The sequence below is a fragment of the Lepisma saccharinum genome, chromosome 2 (genome assembly GCF_977018435.1).
Source record: "Lepisma saccharinum chromosome 2, izLepSacc3.1, whole genome shotgun sequence".
Lineage (NCBI taxonomy): Eukaryota > Metazoa > Arthropoda > Insecta > Zygentoma > Lepismatidae > Lepisma > Lepisma saccharinum.
In genome coordinates, this window is record NC_139230.1 from 55,184,911 (window position 1) to 55,202,220 (window position 17,310).

Here is a 17,310-nt window from a genome sequence, read left to right on the forward strand (position 1 = left end):
ATGTCACAAAAGTTTGCTGATTTTAAGATTTTTAAACCAGGTTCCCTGAAAAATGTGAAATCATGGTTCCACTGTATATATTTTGTGATAGGAGACTACATCTTCTTCAATAGCAGAGATTCCTTGTTCTAAAACTGCAGAAGTATCACTTAAACATGGCAGGAAAAGTTGAAGAGGTTCTCAGTTTATTATCATTAGTCTTGTATTTCTTTTATTTTGTCCTGCTTTTAACCACTTTTGGCTAATTGCAACAATGAGGATGAATGATGATAAGGTGAGTTGATAAAGGGACACTCACAGGAACACCCATTCCCAGGCTGGGACACAAACCTTGAACATTCAGTAGCAAATTACTGACTTTATCCAAGAGACTTACTTGTAATGGTTCTACTAATTCAGTGTGCCCTGCCACCATCCACTTGGGAACTTGTTTCACTGCCACGTCTTTTATTCCCCAAACGTGAGTTCTGTCACAAGTTCATGATTTGACCACTCAATGTGCTTGGTAGCCATGGTTACAGCTTATTTCTTATGGGTGTAAGACAATAAGGACAAGAGGGTCTGAATCTGATAGCACAATATATCGGTTGCAAAACTATGATAAAAGTAACAGCAGGGTTTTTCCTGCAAAGCAAAAGCAGCTATTTACCAAGTCTCTGATAGCATGCTGATTATAGGAAAGTAGAGTTTATATCATTTTATTTCACACCTGCATGGCATGGTTTATACAGAAAACAGCAACCAAAATGTCAGCTCTAGTGAGATACATATAATTGTCACCAGAAACTGATTTCCCCACATAACAAACTGATTTTCACATGTAAATTTTTGTCCTATTTATTTGATATTATATTTTCGAAATTTCCCTACATATTGTTGGCTGGTCAAATTTCTTTACACCCTTATTTTTTACCACACACATTTAGTAAATTTCAAAAAATAAACTTACCTCATCAAATTCCTCTGTCATCTTCCTAATAATTGCTGCATGTTCCAAGCTTGCTTGCATATTTGGTGTGATTTTTCCTTTGCATCCTGAGCTATTTACAATGAATTGCATCAGTGTCAACAAAGCAAAATCCCTATTCACTTTGTAAGCCTCAATCCAATCATCTGCTATTTGCTGCAAAATAAACAAACACCATTCAATAATGCTAATCATTTCAATATTACATTTATTTGTATTAAAAGTACTTATAATATATCAGCTATATATACACATAAAATAGAATATTATTACATGTACAATTCTCAATAAATTCTGCTCAGAAGAAAATGTGCAAAAATTTACATCAAATATTATATGTCAGTGTACATACTTGTGATTTTCAACACAACTGACAAAGTACATTATATTTGGAACTCCAGCCTCCATGGTGGAGTGGCTATCACAGTGTGCAACAATGCCAGGGGTTCCAGATTTGAATCTCGGCATGGGTGTTCTTTGTGAACACACACACACACAATATCACCAATGCCCTGGTGAAACCCTGACTTAGACACGACTTAAGTATCAATTCAGTCATCGTCATTGTCATCACAACAAGATTTCTCTGGTTAAATTTTCTTTATATTCCAGCTCCTATTCAAAGCCAGCAAAATGCTTTTTATTCATCTGCATTATGCACGTGAAAGGTGGGCATCAATAATTCACATCAGAGCCCTGAAACTAAAGGCTTAATTTCATGACTGATTCATGTTATGAATTTAAACTCGTATATAAGCCATAAAGTAAAGTGCTCCCTTGTGCTTTGCAACATGCCATGAAGGTGTATAGGCGGTGTGGAGTTAGGGCCCCACACTTTCTTGATCATGGCTGAAGGTGGGGGTGATGTGATCAGCACCATGCCCATGCTGCCTATACCCCCCAGAGTTTCCTCCAGGTATACACTTTATACGATGCTGGGTGGGTATCGGAGCTGCTCGAACAGGTGGAAAAAATCCCGGTTTTCTCCTGCCAGGGATCAAACCCAGGTCTCTCGCATGGTTGTCAGATGCCCTAATGACTGAGCTACCATGGCTCTTCATATATAAGCCATGGCAGTAGTATTTATTTGTTTGCAATTTGAATTCAGAATCTCTTGATCACAAAGTCAAACTACATATTAAGTTACTGTATTTTCAATTCAATGACTAGGGACTCCACAAAATACTTGTGAGGAGGTCATCCTAGCTTTAGCACTCACTTATCACCAGTTCGTCAACTACCAAATATATTCAAACATTAAAATTAAAATCAAGTTCTATTCACTAAGTGCAAAAGCTGCTTATAGGGTTAAATTTTATGTTATAACAATACAACAATGACTATTTTCATATGCACATAAGCAAAATTACCTGAAGGGATGATTTTCCTTGCCAAATAATATTATACAACGAAGCTTCATCATCTATTACAACATCTGCATGCCTTCTTCCCTGGCGACGTTTCCTTGTGGGTTCTTCTTCGCTTGGTGCTACACTTGATCTCTTCACACTCCCTGCTGCACCACCTGTTAAATAGAAAAAAAAAATACTAAATACATGAATTTCTGAATCCTTATGTATATTGGTTAATTCAATATTTGTATTTTTTTTAAACCTAAGCATCTACGGCATATCTCATGCTGATATATATATACAGGGTGTCATTTTAATGGCGCCCACGGACCACGGAAACGTATAGAGGACATCAAAACAAACAACTTTTCTCAGTAACATTTTTCTCGTTGGTGCGTCGTTTCGGCGCTACAGTCGTTCAAAAAAGCCCGTTTTGCCACCTGAATGCTGGCAACCACACACAACATTTGATTGCATTTGTGACGTCATATCCCATCGTGAAGCGATGCGTTCCAGGGTTGCCAGGAACACACATACTCTGTGAAAAATGACATAGCTACAATCAGCCACATTATGTACCGTAACACAAAACAAGAAAACACGTTCTGTAACTTAACAGGAAGTAAACAAACGATACGAAAAATGCTAGAAAGAAAATAGAATTCAAGTGGAAGTGGTCATATCGAATTTTGTCTCAGCTTACATGTCAAATATTTGCAAATCTAGTTACCAAGTTGGCATCTACAATTTAGTCTATCCACTTCGTCCTTCTGATACTAGTTGTCTGTGACACACTTAACAGATGAAAAAAGGTAAAAAAAAAGGTAAAGTGCTCCCCTGTGCTTAGCACAACACCATGAAGGCGTATAGGGGGTGTGGGGATAACACACTTAACAGATGACAAAATAGAAATGAAAGAACTCAAAATTCCAAAGGTAAGCAACACATAATATAATGTATATTCAGGGCATTATGAGCCAAGTGGCAAAAATGATTGAAAATACAGGGATATAAGTAGTAGTAATACAAGCTCTAAGACGACTATGTGTTTATCTATGCACCGGATACACATGTAATAGTTTGCATCTGTGAACAGGGCAGTATATTCGGTACTGATTCATCATTAGATTGTTACTGTGGTTGTACGTGTTTTAGTCGTAATGTAACAACCATAGGCGTAGCTAGAACTTTATATTTGGGTGTGCACAAAGAAAAAAAATGAGGTCTTGTACCTTTATAATAGCATATTTTGCAACACAATCACTTGGCTCTTTAACTGCACTGATGTTTGTAAAGAAATATAAATTCACTAAATGACAGTGTTGAAAATTTCTGAATATATGTAGTAGAAAAAATCAAATTGCATAGAAATTACACACACACACACACACACAAAATGTTCATAAATGACACAAACAAATACATCAAAATACACGTCATCTATAACAAGAGACGTCTGTCAAAAGGTACAATGTTCTTAAACTCATCAATAACTTCATTTACATCAATAGACTAAGCTTTTTCCTGTTCCACAAATAGCAAGAGCAGGGCTTCCAATGTATCCTGCTTCTGAGTAGCTCTTAATTTAGTTTTAACTTGGGAAAGCTTGGAGAAAGCTATCTCACACGTGCAGCTTGTGACAGGTATAGAAGAAAGACGCTGCAGTACAGAGTAGAATGCAGTAAATATCTTTCTCCAATGACATAAAAAAATCGAAAATCTATACACACTCGTTTCATCAGCGATAGTGCACACGTTTGTACAAACTGCCGCTTATTTTCTCTCTTATTGAAATATCTGTCTTTAATTCTCTTTGATAAAGCAGACCATTAGGGTGTGCCTAGGCACACCCGGCACAACCCGTAGCTACGCCTATGGTAACAACGTGAACCTCGGATACTTCCGTTATCAGCACAAAAGTACCATAAGGCATCTGGACACAAACCTGTAGATATCAACCTTGCAACGAGATTTGCAAATATTTGACATGTAGTTGGGCGTAAACAGCCACGTGTAAGCTGTAAGTCCAATAAAATTTATTGTTGTTGATATTTTAGCTGTAGGCTGAGACAAAATCCGACATTGAAATTTCATTTTGAATAAGTTTTTTACCATTTCTCATATCGTTGGTTCACTTCCCCCTTCCCCTGAGATGACTGCTGATCTTCTGGCTGGTAGGCTATGGTGTTCGGTCTGCTGGACGCGTTTCTCGCTTCGTTTTACAGCTAATAATGTGGTTGGTAGTTTGTCATTTTTTACAAAATTTGTGTGTTCCTTGCAACCCTGCCGTGCGCTGTTTCGCCACAGGATATGTCGTCACAGGTACAATCAAATGTTGTGTTGGGTTGCCAGCATCCAGGCGGCAAAACGGTCTTTTTTGAACGGCTGTAGCGTCGAATCGACGCACCAACGGGAAAAATGTTACTGGGAAAAGTTGTTTGGTTTGATGTCCTCTATACGAATCTGTGGTCCGTGGGCGCCATTAAAATGACACCCTGTATATATACACACATTGTCCACAAATATCCTTATGATTGTAATTATAAACATTTGGTGGTCATGTACACATGGAATTTTTGTCTCCAGAAGGAGGAACTCACTTTTGTGCTCAACTTACACACACACTTGATGTGTGCTCTTCGTGCCATACAGCAGACATCCAACTAATATATTCACTCATGTCACACATGCTCCAGCATGTCCACCAGTATGGACTTAATGCATGTCCATAACTGTTGTAGATCATCAGCACTGGGCATACAAAGATGACATCTTTAATGTTGAGATTACACATCAAGGCTGCCATCAAGTTCATCCCGGTGAATACACTGGAGAGTGCAAGTGGCGTGAATGGATATATCTGCTTGTATTTTTGTTATTTAGTATCACTTTTCTACCACTTCTGGCTATTCACTGTGATAAGGATAAGGACTAATTAGATTAAATTGATGAAGGGACACTCACACTCAGGCTGGGACTTGAACCATGGCGAGATCAAAAGTCGACCACTTAACATGTTCAACCACAGACCAGTGAGTAAGTGTATCATTGAATGATTGATTTGTTGTTTTAAGTCCACTTTATGCACAGAAAGGCTAATAGGGACTGAACCTACAGTTTAAAGTGAGATCCAAACCAGTATGTGCCTCCACCGGGTATCGAACCTGGGACCCCTTAATTACAAGGCAACGATGCTACCACTGCAGCATCGAGGAGGCCCGAGTGAGTGTATCACCTTGATGTCTACTGTATGACATGAGGAGGTGCACATGAACTGTGTGTGGGCATGAAAGTGCTTGAGTTACTATTTCCAGAGACACACATTTCATGTGCATATGACCACCAGCAGTTTATGATTTATACACTGCACAGAAAATAAAAGTAGTCACATGCAGAAAATTAGATTTGAAAACAATGATTGTGTGTACAAATGATATAATATGGCTACAGCTAAATTCAAATATTCTTCGCTACAGAATATGGCACCACTGTTGCTGCTTTGTTTGTCATTTCTTAAACACATCTACATGCTTCATGTAATGCGCATCAAAGTGTGTGCGATGGTTGGTCAGCATGCATCGTGGTACTTACAAGCCATGGCTGATTGTGAGGACCAAGGTAGGCAGCGAAGACAGCAATTGTCATTCAATGAAGCCACTCGTGCAGTTACATTGTTTCACGAGGGTCATTTCCAAAGTATGTTGCAAGAATAGTGGGGGTTGTTCAGGGTACCACATGGAAACTATGGAAACGTTTTCAAGTGCATGGAAGTGTTACCGGATGCCCTGGAACAGGTTGTCAAAAGCAAAAAACAGCACAAGACCGTTTTCTTCATTTACAAGCATTACGGAACTGCCACGTTAGTGCACCAGAACTGCAGGAGGACCTATTGCATGCTTTAGGTGCGAGAATCAGTGACCAAACCGTCAGAAACAGACAGAGGAAGGCTGCTTTGCAATCTCAATGACCTGCTAAAAAAACCCAGTTGACAAGACATCATGCAATGCAAATGCAGAGACCATATTCAGTGGCAGCTAAGACAATGGCATCCTGTATTATTCTCTGACAAGTCCAGTTTCTCCTTGCATAGTTCAGATGGCCACAAAAGTGTTTGGAGAAAGCAAGGGGAATGATTCCATCCCTGAGCAATTCAACCAACTGTTGCTTATGGAGGTGGATCTGTTATGGTCTGGGAAGGCATAAGTTTGGATACAAAAACTGATCTCCACATTGTTAAAAAAGGGACCATAAGTGTGAGATGCTATATTGATGAGATCCTTGGGCCACATGTCATTCCTCAGATAAGAGAACTTGGGGAAAATGAACTATACATGCATGATAATGCAAAATGTCATGCAGCTAATGTCGTTCAAAGACTCTTCCAGGAGCACAATTTGCAAAGAATGGAATGTCCACCTAGGGGTCCAGACTTGAATCCGATTGAACATCTCTGGGATCAACTGCAACAACGTGTTTGAGACTGATATCAACATCTCCAAACACTCCAGGCCCTTGCAGAAGCCCTTGGGGATGAATGGAGTACCTCAAGTAAACATACAGCATCTTGTCAGAAGCATGAACAGGTGCTGTGATGCTGTTCTTCAGGCCAGGGGAGGCAGTATCCCATATTAACTTGTGAGCATTACCATGTAACCATGTTGTTTTGTTTCATCTGTGACAAGTACACACAGGTTTCCTTTCATTTGTGGCAAATGAACGCTTTGGTTTCAAACATTTGGACAAACAAAACCATGAATTGAGTTACATAAAGAGAATTTCTGTGTAATTTGTTAAGTGTCACAAAGAAGAAGAGTTGTTATATTTTTCATTTGAATATGTAGCAGTACAATAAAGTTATACAAGTTTCAATAACTGACTACTTTTATTTTTTGAGCAGTGTAGTTTATAATTATAATCATGAATATTTGTAGACGCACTGTACATACATCAGCAATGTGTGAACATCCTGTATCTCAGGATAACGAATTTAAGTCCTGTATACACAAAGGACAATGTTTATTGCATACAAATGTCAACATCTGGTTTAGTTTGATTGAGAAAGAAAACATGGAGTTTTCAAATTACTGAAATGTAGTTGATTTACCATTCTGAGAATCTTGTGTTAACATCCAATTTATTTGATACTTGAATAGTAGAGTAATGTGCACATTCAGCAAATTTTTACTCTAATAATGGAAGTAGTAGTAACTATTACGGAATGCATACAGACTACTTAAACCACCACAAAATGGAATACTATATTTCTTTCAATCTATGGTGACCATTTTTTCGGGTTTCGGATGTTGAAATCTTAGGTGCACCTTGGATTCGATAATGTCCTTTATCCGAGTATATGTGTTTAAATATACCATGGTATTAGTGTAATATAGAATGTAGAATTTGCCAATTTTGATGTACATGTACAAGTTTTTTCCTCAATGATTTACCAATACCAATATTGATAAAAATCAGCCTTAATGAAATTCTCTTCCCTTTAAATTAGTTGTTACAACAATCAACATTTCACAATAAGGAGTGAGTCTATTTTTAGCAGTGAACTAAAGCAGGAGAAACAAAGGAAGAAGGTTTATTGTTATGCTCTTTGCATTAAAGACATGCTCAGTGAGTTAGCATTAGTAAAGTGTACATTAAAAAAGGAGAAACAGAAGAGTCACTCATATGATGCAGCATTCCAATGGACAATTATTTTGTGTGTTGAGGAATTTGGAAACTGTAAAGCTGGTTGATCCCTTCCCTACATCAGATACTTCTAGTAATGGTGAAAGGACCGATAGTGGAAGAGACTTATTAAAAACGCATGTGCCGTTATCATTCAAATGGTTAATGTAAATGCTAATGGCAATGGTATTATTGTTAACCCTTTGTTGGTATATGTGTGAGAGCGGCGCTCACCCTAGGATAATTGTAGGATTTTCAGGTAGAGATCATGGTATCAGTTTCTGGTTTTGTGTAGCTGTCTTTTGTAATGTCTGTGGCCAGACAGTATCAGCTGTAGGTCATAGCACTACTCTCATTCTGTGTAGACATGCCATTTTGATGCCAGTCTGTGTTTTGTGAGTGCCGTGCTGACACGTAAACCAACCGTATGAGCATTGTTTTCAATTACCATTCCCATCACATTCGTGGTTTTCACTGTTTTCTGTTTAGATTCTTTGGTAATTATTTTGTTATTTGTCTCCATTCACTTATTAGTGCTAATATTTCCTGCTAAATAAACTTTGAGATGCGATATTCGGCACGAATGAAGAACAGATCCAAGCATAATTTGCTGAACCAAGTGGTGAATAAAGAGAAGGCCTGGGCAGATTGTTTGATTGTGGTTGATTCTCAGTGCCATATGATAATGTTGAAATTGAATAGTAGACCCAATCCATCTCCAGACAGGCAGTGAAAATGAAAATGGGGAAATAATCATCTCTGATTTTCCTGAAATTTTAATATGTGAAACTGAGAGAGAATCCGAGAAATAATTATTTTTTTATTTTTATTTTAATTTTCACTCGAGATATAGCTGTTCAAAGTTGACTATGTGGCAGCCACTTTGAATCTCTCAAATTTTTTAAATTGCAATATCTTTTCAACAAATAGAGATAAATGGATGAATCTTTTTTTTTTTTGTTTTGTTTTGAAGTATTTGTGTTCCTACATATTATTGTAACGTGCAAGTTTCCGCACGTTCATGACCTTCTGTAAACTTGGATTTGGGTGCGGTTTTCAACAGGAAGCACTCAAGGCGCTGTGGATCGATCTTATCTCGCCTGTCTTCAGTCCACATGCACTTGCTACCCTTTGGTGAAGTAAGGTCAGAAACAACAGAAAAGCTGCGGTTACTGAGAAGGTTTCTAGGAACCAGATACGATCAGTTACTCCACGTGCAGAGAGCACCACATGTGAGGACACCACATGCGAACGACCGATGACACGATGCAAGGACAGTCAGTCCTCTGTCCATGTCCCCCTGATTTCTGCACTTCCTGACAACGACACGAGGCACAGAAATAACCCTGCCTAAGGTTGTTTCGGCCACACCCAAAGTATATAAGCCCTAGTCACAAGACTAGAGGTGTGGTAGTCGACCAGCAGATCTGAATTACGGCCGGAGGCGCTGTCCAGTCTCCGACCCAAGATGGCTATCCACCCAGCCAAGTCCAGGCTGTCTTCAGGCACTTAGAAGATGGACAAGGATCTTCACTTCAAGTTTACTAAGTATCGCTAATCTATCCTACCTTCATTTCAGCTCCCTTTCCCTAACACATAGGTTGGGATATTCTTCATATATCAGCCACATCTGTTTTCTATAATAAACCTTGTTATTGTTAATCATTACTCATGTGCCTAATTGTGTCTACACCTTACAGGTTCTCCTATTTAGGATTAAGACCCTACCTAGATAATAATGCATTCTCTTTCAGCTCTACGCCCAGACATCTGAGTTACATAACCCCTAACGGTAGTGCCTTGGGACAGGCCCCACAGCCGTTACATTATAAACAAATAATATCTCCAAGACCAACATTGGAACAGCAATTTTAAAAAATACTATTCTTTTTAAAAAAAAATGTTTATCTCAAAAACGCCGATCTCAAAAATTCTAAAAATATTATAGGAATTGTATATCTAAGGGTACTACAAATCCTGAAAAGGGGAGCACTCCATTTTGCTTCTCGAATTTTTAATGAAGTTTTTTTTTTTAAAAAAAAAAACATTTTTGGACAAATTTGGAACCGTGGAAATGTTACATTAATACACTTATAAATTGTCTTATGCAATATATGTTATGAATCCATGCTATAAGACACTGTTTGCTGAAGTAATTAAAAAAGACAGTTCTAATATAACAGAGACAGTCCTTCTATTATCCTAGTCCATTATAAACACTGAACAGTTGCTGAATAGATTTCGTGTCAGCATCTAGTATGGAATGAACTCTTGCTGATGCACCAACAGGGACAGGATGATAAGCTTGTCTTTAGAATATCATGCAACTGGATATAACATGCGATAAGCTTGCTGTTTCTTGTCAGGAAAGTGGTACCCACTGGATGGGCCATGAGGCAGCATGAAGTTAACAGTAACTTCCTGTAACTCATTGCTGACCTGTGTGACCTCTGCCACCCACCATTCATTTTCACACACACAGGCCACAAACATTCCAGTCTTTAAACTTTGAAGATCATGCAGTTTAACAGCTGTTATATCCTCACTGTTGCCACTTGAAACATATTCCATGATACTTCCCACTGTTCTTGAAATGGAGAGCTTGTTTCCATCATAAGCCCACGCATGAGATTTTTGGATTCCTTTCACTGGTCCAATTGTTCTCCAATCTTCCAGTTTTCTAGCTCGAAAATCTTCCACATCATAAAAGTACCAACCTGATTGCAGTAGTGTACTGTGCAAGTGTTTGGACAATGTCTGTTGCACTCTGAATTGCCTGTATTAGAGGCTTAGATAGATTGTGTTTCGTGGCATGATGTTTCACTAGACCTTTGACCCCATCACATGGCCCTTTTCCATGTCCAGTTGCACTAAAAATCCATTCAGAGGAAGCTGGTGATTTTGAAAGTTCATAAAGTTGAAATCGGTTTTTAAAGTGACTAGCAGCCCCATCTGAGATTATGCTAGTTCTGGTTGGTTTAACACCAAGGTTTTTTTTGATCTTCTGAAGTGCTAATAAAGCATGAGAAGAATCATGTCCTGTGTCATCACTAATAATTGTAAAACTTGTTGTCTCATTGTTGAAATAGGTCACCGCTGTAAAAATCGATATTAGGTCATTCTACCAGTGGTAGCCCTGTACATCTCCTGGTAGAACAACAGACCAATTCTCCGCAAAATCACAATGAATGACTACATGTTGGGCACATGTTTTTGATCCATCTTTAGTAAGGGAAATGTGTTTACTTTGCACATTTTTCATATAAATATGGGTTACGGCCTTCACAGTCGATCTGGAAAATTCTTGAAGAAAATAATCGATTGCCACTGTCTTTTTTACAAGTTGACAGCCTTCCCATGTTGCATAGCTTACTTCATCATTCTCTTCCGCTGCTTCTTCAAGTCGTAAGGTTTGTACAGTTACTACACCCTGACCTGGACATTTGTGACATTCTTGTAATAAGCATGATTCACTCTCCATAGGACACACAACTAATGATAACACCTTACTCACAAGACTGTCCGAACAATCATTTTCTTGCAGCAGGTTTTTCAGGGTAACTACAAAGAGATTGAAGTTTGAACAGAATACATACACACAAACATCTCTTGTTGGATGTGGTATTACCCAGTTAGGATGCAAAGAGAAAAATTTTGTTCCTATCTTTATTTCTGGATACTCATGTTTAAAAAGGCTGTATGTTGTCATATAGCATTTTATTTTGGGAATTCTTTGACCATTTTTTAGCACAGTAACAGTATCCTTTATGGAGATATTATTTGTTTATAATATGTAGAAACACAAATACTTCAAAACAAAGAAAGATTCATCCATTTATCTCTATTTGTTGAGAAGATATTGCAATTTAAAAAATTTGACAGATCCAAAGTGGCTGCCGCATGGTCAACTTTAAACAGCTATATCTCGAGTGAAAATTAAAATAAAAAATCAGTATTTCTAGGATTCTCTCACACTTTCACATATTAAAATTTCAGGAAAATCAGAGATTATAATTCCCACCCCTCTGACTGTCTGGAGATGGATTTGGCCAGTAATTATAATAGCAACAGGGATCGATCTCTCCATGAAGATGAATTACTTGTCCCTCATGATGAAACTAATAGGTGGAATGTACATAACAACATCAAAAGTAAATTTCAAATAAAATTATAAAAATTATGTTTTCTTGATAAATTGTATTTCATAATTGTAACCAGTAATACTGCAATACAAGAAAGTATTTGTTATTACATAATAAATAATATAAATATTAATTCCAAAATGTTATATATATTTTTCAAAAATATTTATAAATAATTTTAATATGATTAAATGTAAAAAAATATTAGAAAAAATGACAAAAAATAATGAAATCCATAAGTGAGAGCCAGGCTCACTGTATACCAACCGCGTTACTCTGGAACATGTAAGAGGGTTAATGGTAAATGTAACATAAGGTGACCAGAGATCCTGTATTAGCTGGGACAGTCCCTTTTTTGAGTTAATGTCCCGATTTTTTCAACGTAAAATGGGATACCAAAATGTTCTTTTTGTAACAATGATTACACTGTCCAACAATGATTTTGTTAAAAGTAAAATTTCAACGGTTCTTTATGTTTTCCTACCTGCTGATTCCGAAAATGAAGTCAGAAATTGTCAATCACCCACCATTTTTTTGTAACAATAAAAATATAATTCTGCATTATTATTGCAGCATGCAGTCCATAATTAGCTGATTGGTAGGCAATATTTAAAATATTTTTATGTCTTTGCTCCAACAATACACTAGTAACTTTATGCCATTGATGTCTGCATGAATGACAACAATTTAACTTGTTAAACAATCTGACTGAAAAATTTGACAATGATTAACTTTTCAACACAATGCTGTGATTTAACTGTTATGTCTACTTCTCATTTCAATAGAAAGTTGTCTGGAGGAAAGAAGCTTTCCTGAGTGTTCTTCAGTTCCAGTGAGTGTTTCAAAGCAAAAACAGAATCATGTTAAGAAGTTGCGTAAAATACAGGAACAATTTTTGTTATATCTGTGATGAGTTGACCTTAAAAGCAAATAGGAGAACATTTACTCCTCGTGTAAGAAAAGCTTATGAGTGTTACTTTGACAATAAGATAGACGAAAACAAGAAATGGGCCCCTAAAATCTGTTGTGCGAACTGTGTAACGCTTTTGGTGGTTGGCTGAAATGATCTCGTCATATGACTTTTGGAATTCCTATGATATGACGGAAACCTAAGGATCATATAACAGACTGCTATTTTTGCTTGACAAATATATCTGGGATAAATTCGAAATCAAGGCAAACAGTGAAATATCCATCACTAGAATCATCAACTCTACCGGTGCCTCATGGACGTGGAGTTCCTATACCTGCCCCACAAGATCACATAAGTATAACGGAAGAAAGTGAAAGTGTTCCTAACAAATGTAGCGAATTGCATAATGATCCTGATTTTGTGGGGAGTGTTTCAACAGCTGAACCTCACTTAATAACTCAAGAGGGTCTTAACGATTTAGTTCAAAATCTAGAGTTAAGTAATGGCAAAGCAGAACTGCTTGCATCGCGATTAAAAGGATGGCATTTGTTGGAGAGTGACACTAGTTATTTTTTTCCAGCAACGCCAAAAAGACTTTGTAGATATGTATGCTGAAGATAAGGACCTTGTTTTCTGTTGTAACATGGATGGTCTATTAGAGTCACTAGGCGTTGTCCATAAAAGTGAAGAATGACGTTTGTTTTTAGACTCTTCGAAAACAAGTTTGAAAGGAGTGCTATTGCACAATTGAAATAAATATCTAAGCATTCCCGTAGCATATTCCTGGGGCACGAAGGAAAGTTATGAAAACATGAAACTGTTATTAACAAATATCCAGTACTAATACTCTTGGCAGATATGTGGAGATTTAAAAGTTATTGCTATCTTCTTAGTATCGCAACTAGGTTACACCAAATTTTGCTGTTTCCTGTGTAAATGGGACAGCAGAGATAGAAAAAATCATTATGTTACAAAGAACTGGCCGAAGATAGAGTCACTCATCGCAGGACAGGAGAATTTTGTTCATCCAGCACTTGTAAATTCAGACAAAATCTTACTGCCTCCTCTCCACATAAAGCTTGGTCTGATGAAGAATTTTGTAAAAGGAATGGACCGCGAGGGTAGTGGATTTATGTTCTTCAAAGATAGGTTTTCGCGAATTGCTGAGGCGAAACTAAAAGAGGGAATATTTGTTGGCCCTCAAATCAGGAAACTAATGAAAGATAATGATTTGAAAAGAACCTAAATGGGCTGGAACTGGCTGCTTGGCAATCTTTCAAGGAAGTTTGCATAAATTTGCTCAGAAACAACAAGTAAGAAAATTACCGAGAACTTGTCAGTAATTTGATTCAGAACTATCATGCTCTGGGGTGTAATATGTCTCTGAAGATACAGTTTTTAGACTACCACCTCGTTTCTTCCCGCAAAACCTTGGTACAATGAGCGACGAACATGAAGATCATTTCCACCACCATATTGGTGAAATGAAAAGGTGATACCAAGGAAAATGGACTCCAAATATGTTGGGAGATTATTGCTGGACACTAAAAAGAGATGTTCCCCAGGCAAAGTACAGCCGAAAATCAAGTTCGAAGACATTCTAGATATGTCATTGTAAATAATATTGCATCGTATCACTATAAGGTTATATAAGATTTGTATGTACCTGATATTTTGTATGTACCCTGTTACTCAAATTTCATGCGTGATGGATAAATTCTGTAATTAGATTTGAAATCAGCACATCAAATTCAATTAGAATCACCCCCAACTTCTCTTTTAACAGACAAAAACTTCAATTTTGTTGGACAGTGTTATCAGTAGGGGCATGCATATTTCGTTTTTGACGAAAAAACGAAATTTGAAAAAACACATTGTAGTGTTAATTTTTAATGTTTTTGAAAGGTGTGAGATGCATTTTGTGACCATGTTTTGTCACGAAATAATGCGAAATGAACTGCAAAAAGCAAAATTAACCCTTAAACACGAAATTTAGGGTTTATTCACCAACGCGACACCTTCTAAGGTCTGAATTATCCTGAGAGTTACGCAATTCCCGGAAAATTGATTAATTCTGCTGTTAATATTGGAGAAACAAAAATTGACTCCTTTACACAGAAATAAACTTAATACTCGGATAACTACAAAAATGGACTATTAGAAGTGAAATGTTAATTCTGTGGAATAAGTGTAGTTTTTAAATCAAATTTAGGATTATATTCACAATTTTAAAACCAAAATGTCATTTTATATAGCATTTTTTATGTGATTATTCACCGCTATAACACCGATATTTTATTTTATTTACCGCTTTTGAACCCGAAATTGACTCAGTTTTTATACCGAAATTTTGCTTTTTTATTTACCAAAAATATGTGCCTCTAATTATCAGCATAGAATTACTGCAACAATATACCTATACTTTTACTATGAACTATGACCCAGTAACATTCAGTCATTCACATCTGACTACAGTGTGGGTTTATATTAGAGATCTACACCACTGAACATATGTGGGAGTATAAAAAGTGACTGACTTTTGTTGCTCTGAGTGCTGGTAAGAAGAAACTTACGGCAGGTCTGTTTTGAAAATTACATTTAAATTCAATTTATTTGTCTGTGTTTAAATCTATTTATTTCATTAGTTTTCAAACAAAAATTTTTATGATTAAATAGTTTTTATGTTAAAATGTGTACATTTTGCCATCCCATTTCTTCCTCAGAAATACATTAAAAATTTGCAGTTTTGTTGTTTTAAAAATCTGATCATCTTAATGTAGCAACACAGTAAATGTACTATGGTAGTGTTCTAATAAAGTATCAGTATTACGTACAAACTGTGCACCTTAAATTGGAAGTATTTCTTTTCCCTTAAAAGTCAATACGGGATTCAAAGAAATATGGTACTTTGTTGAGGAATAAACTCTAATTGTAAAGGAAAGTTCATGAAATAAAGAGTGCGTATTAGTGTACTACATTATCAAAACTTGCTTGTCATCATCAGAACTCACCTCTAGATCTAGCTCTTCCAGCTCTTGTCCTTCCAGCAATACTAATGGGGGTCATGGGTTGTTCAAACTGAGGTAGCTGATCATACTGAAGGCTTTGATCCTGCTGTGATGAATGATACTGGGCTTCGTACTGAGGTGTTGCATCATAAATGTGGTCATACTGTGTCTGAGGTTGGGTCTGGGGGTGATACTGTGCCTGATGGTCATACTGATCTGGAAACATGTCTGGTCTGGGAAATAAAATATATTTGTAACATATACTGACCATTTTGAATGAAACAACAAAGAAAGGGCATTACTAATTCCAGCATTTCTTCCTATACTCTGAAACTCTTAATTTATTTAGTTGGAAGGTAAACTGGACTTACCATTATAAATGTTTGAGAGAGTGATAGGGGACAAATTAAGCCATTTTTTAAAGATAAGTATTATGCAACTATCTAGCACATTTTCACAAACGTTACTTCCATATTTTACATTAAAAGTTTAATATTCTTATGCTGTTTCCAGTTAACACTAATGTATATCATTTGTATCTTTTAATAGTACATTTTTGTCAGATTCTTACAAAAGTAGTAATTGCTTTTTCACTGTAATAAATACCATCCTAGTAGAACACAATGAAAAAGAATGTCAAATCTATGTGCACTATACATTGTTATCAACCGATTCATGTGGAAGATATCATATCTTGTTCATATTATAAATTATGACAGCATCAATTTGAAATAATTCCTACACAAGTTTCCAGCATAACATGAGTTCTGTGATTTTTCACTCAGGTCACCTTGAAAGACAGATTGATATGAATTTAGGATAATAAACTCAAGCAAAATGGGAATTTTTTAGAAAATTAGCAATTAAAAAACTAATTAGGATAGCACAACACACAATATAAAGCAACATAATTCAACTTAAAAATCTTCTGCAAAAGCAATAAAGCTGCAATTTTAAGAAGAAAACCACGACAGGGAATTTACACTGCCAATCAATTACATAATTACACAACATGGGTCTTCATTTATTTGTAATTGAAAATTAAACAAATATAGATTCATGGTAATTTGTAAAATTGTACTACAATCCCTTGATTCCTCCTAAAAATACTTAGACAGTTTTCATGTAAGAAGACAAAATGAAGGGATCATCACAGTTATCATTTCTTAGCCAGCCTACCTCATTTTCCTTAGATTTCCTCCAAAATCATTAACATCCTCAAGATGTACAGGATCAAATCTGGAATGAA

At 36.6% G+C, this 17,310-nt stretch overlaps 1 protein-coding gene across 1 annotated transcript in view; it reads right to left on the minus strand.

The window, feature by feature from the left end:
• LOC145984041 (cohesin subunit SA-2-like) overlaps positions 1-17,310 on the minus strand; it is a 129,301-nt gene that overhangs the window by 94,123 nt on the left and 17,868 nt on the right. The window contains exons 3-6 of the mRNA XM_083117381.1: positions 17,241-17,300; positions 16,065-16,294; positions 2,338-2,492; positions 950-1,123 (exon numbers count right to left, since the gene is read on the minus strand). Coding sequence (XP_082973507.1) covers positions 950-1,123; positions 2,338-2,492; positions 16,065-16,294; positions 17,241-17,300 — 619 coding nt within the window. The remainder of the gene's footprint in view (positions 1-949; positions 1,124-2,337; positions 2,493-16,064; positions 16,295-17,240; positions 17,301-17,310) is intronic.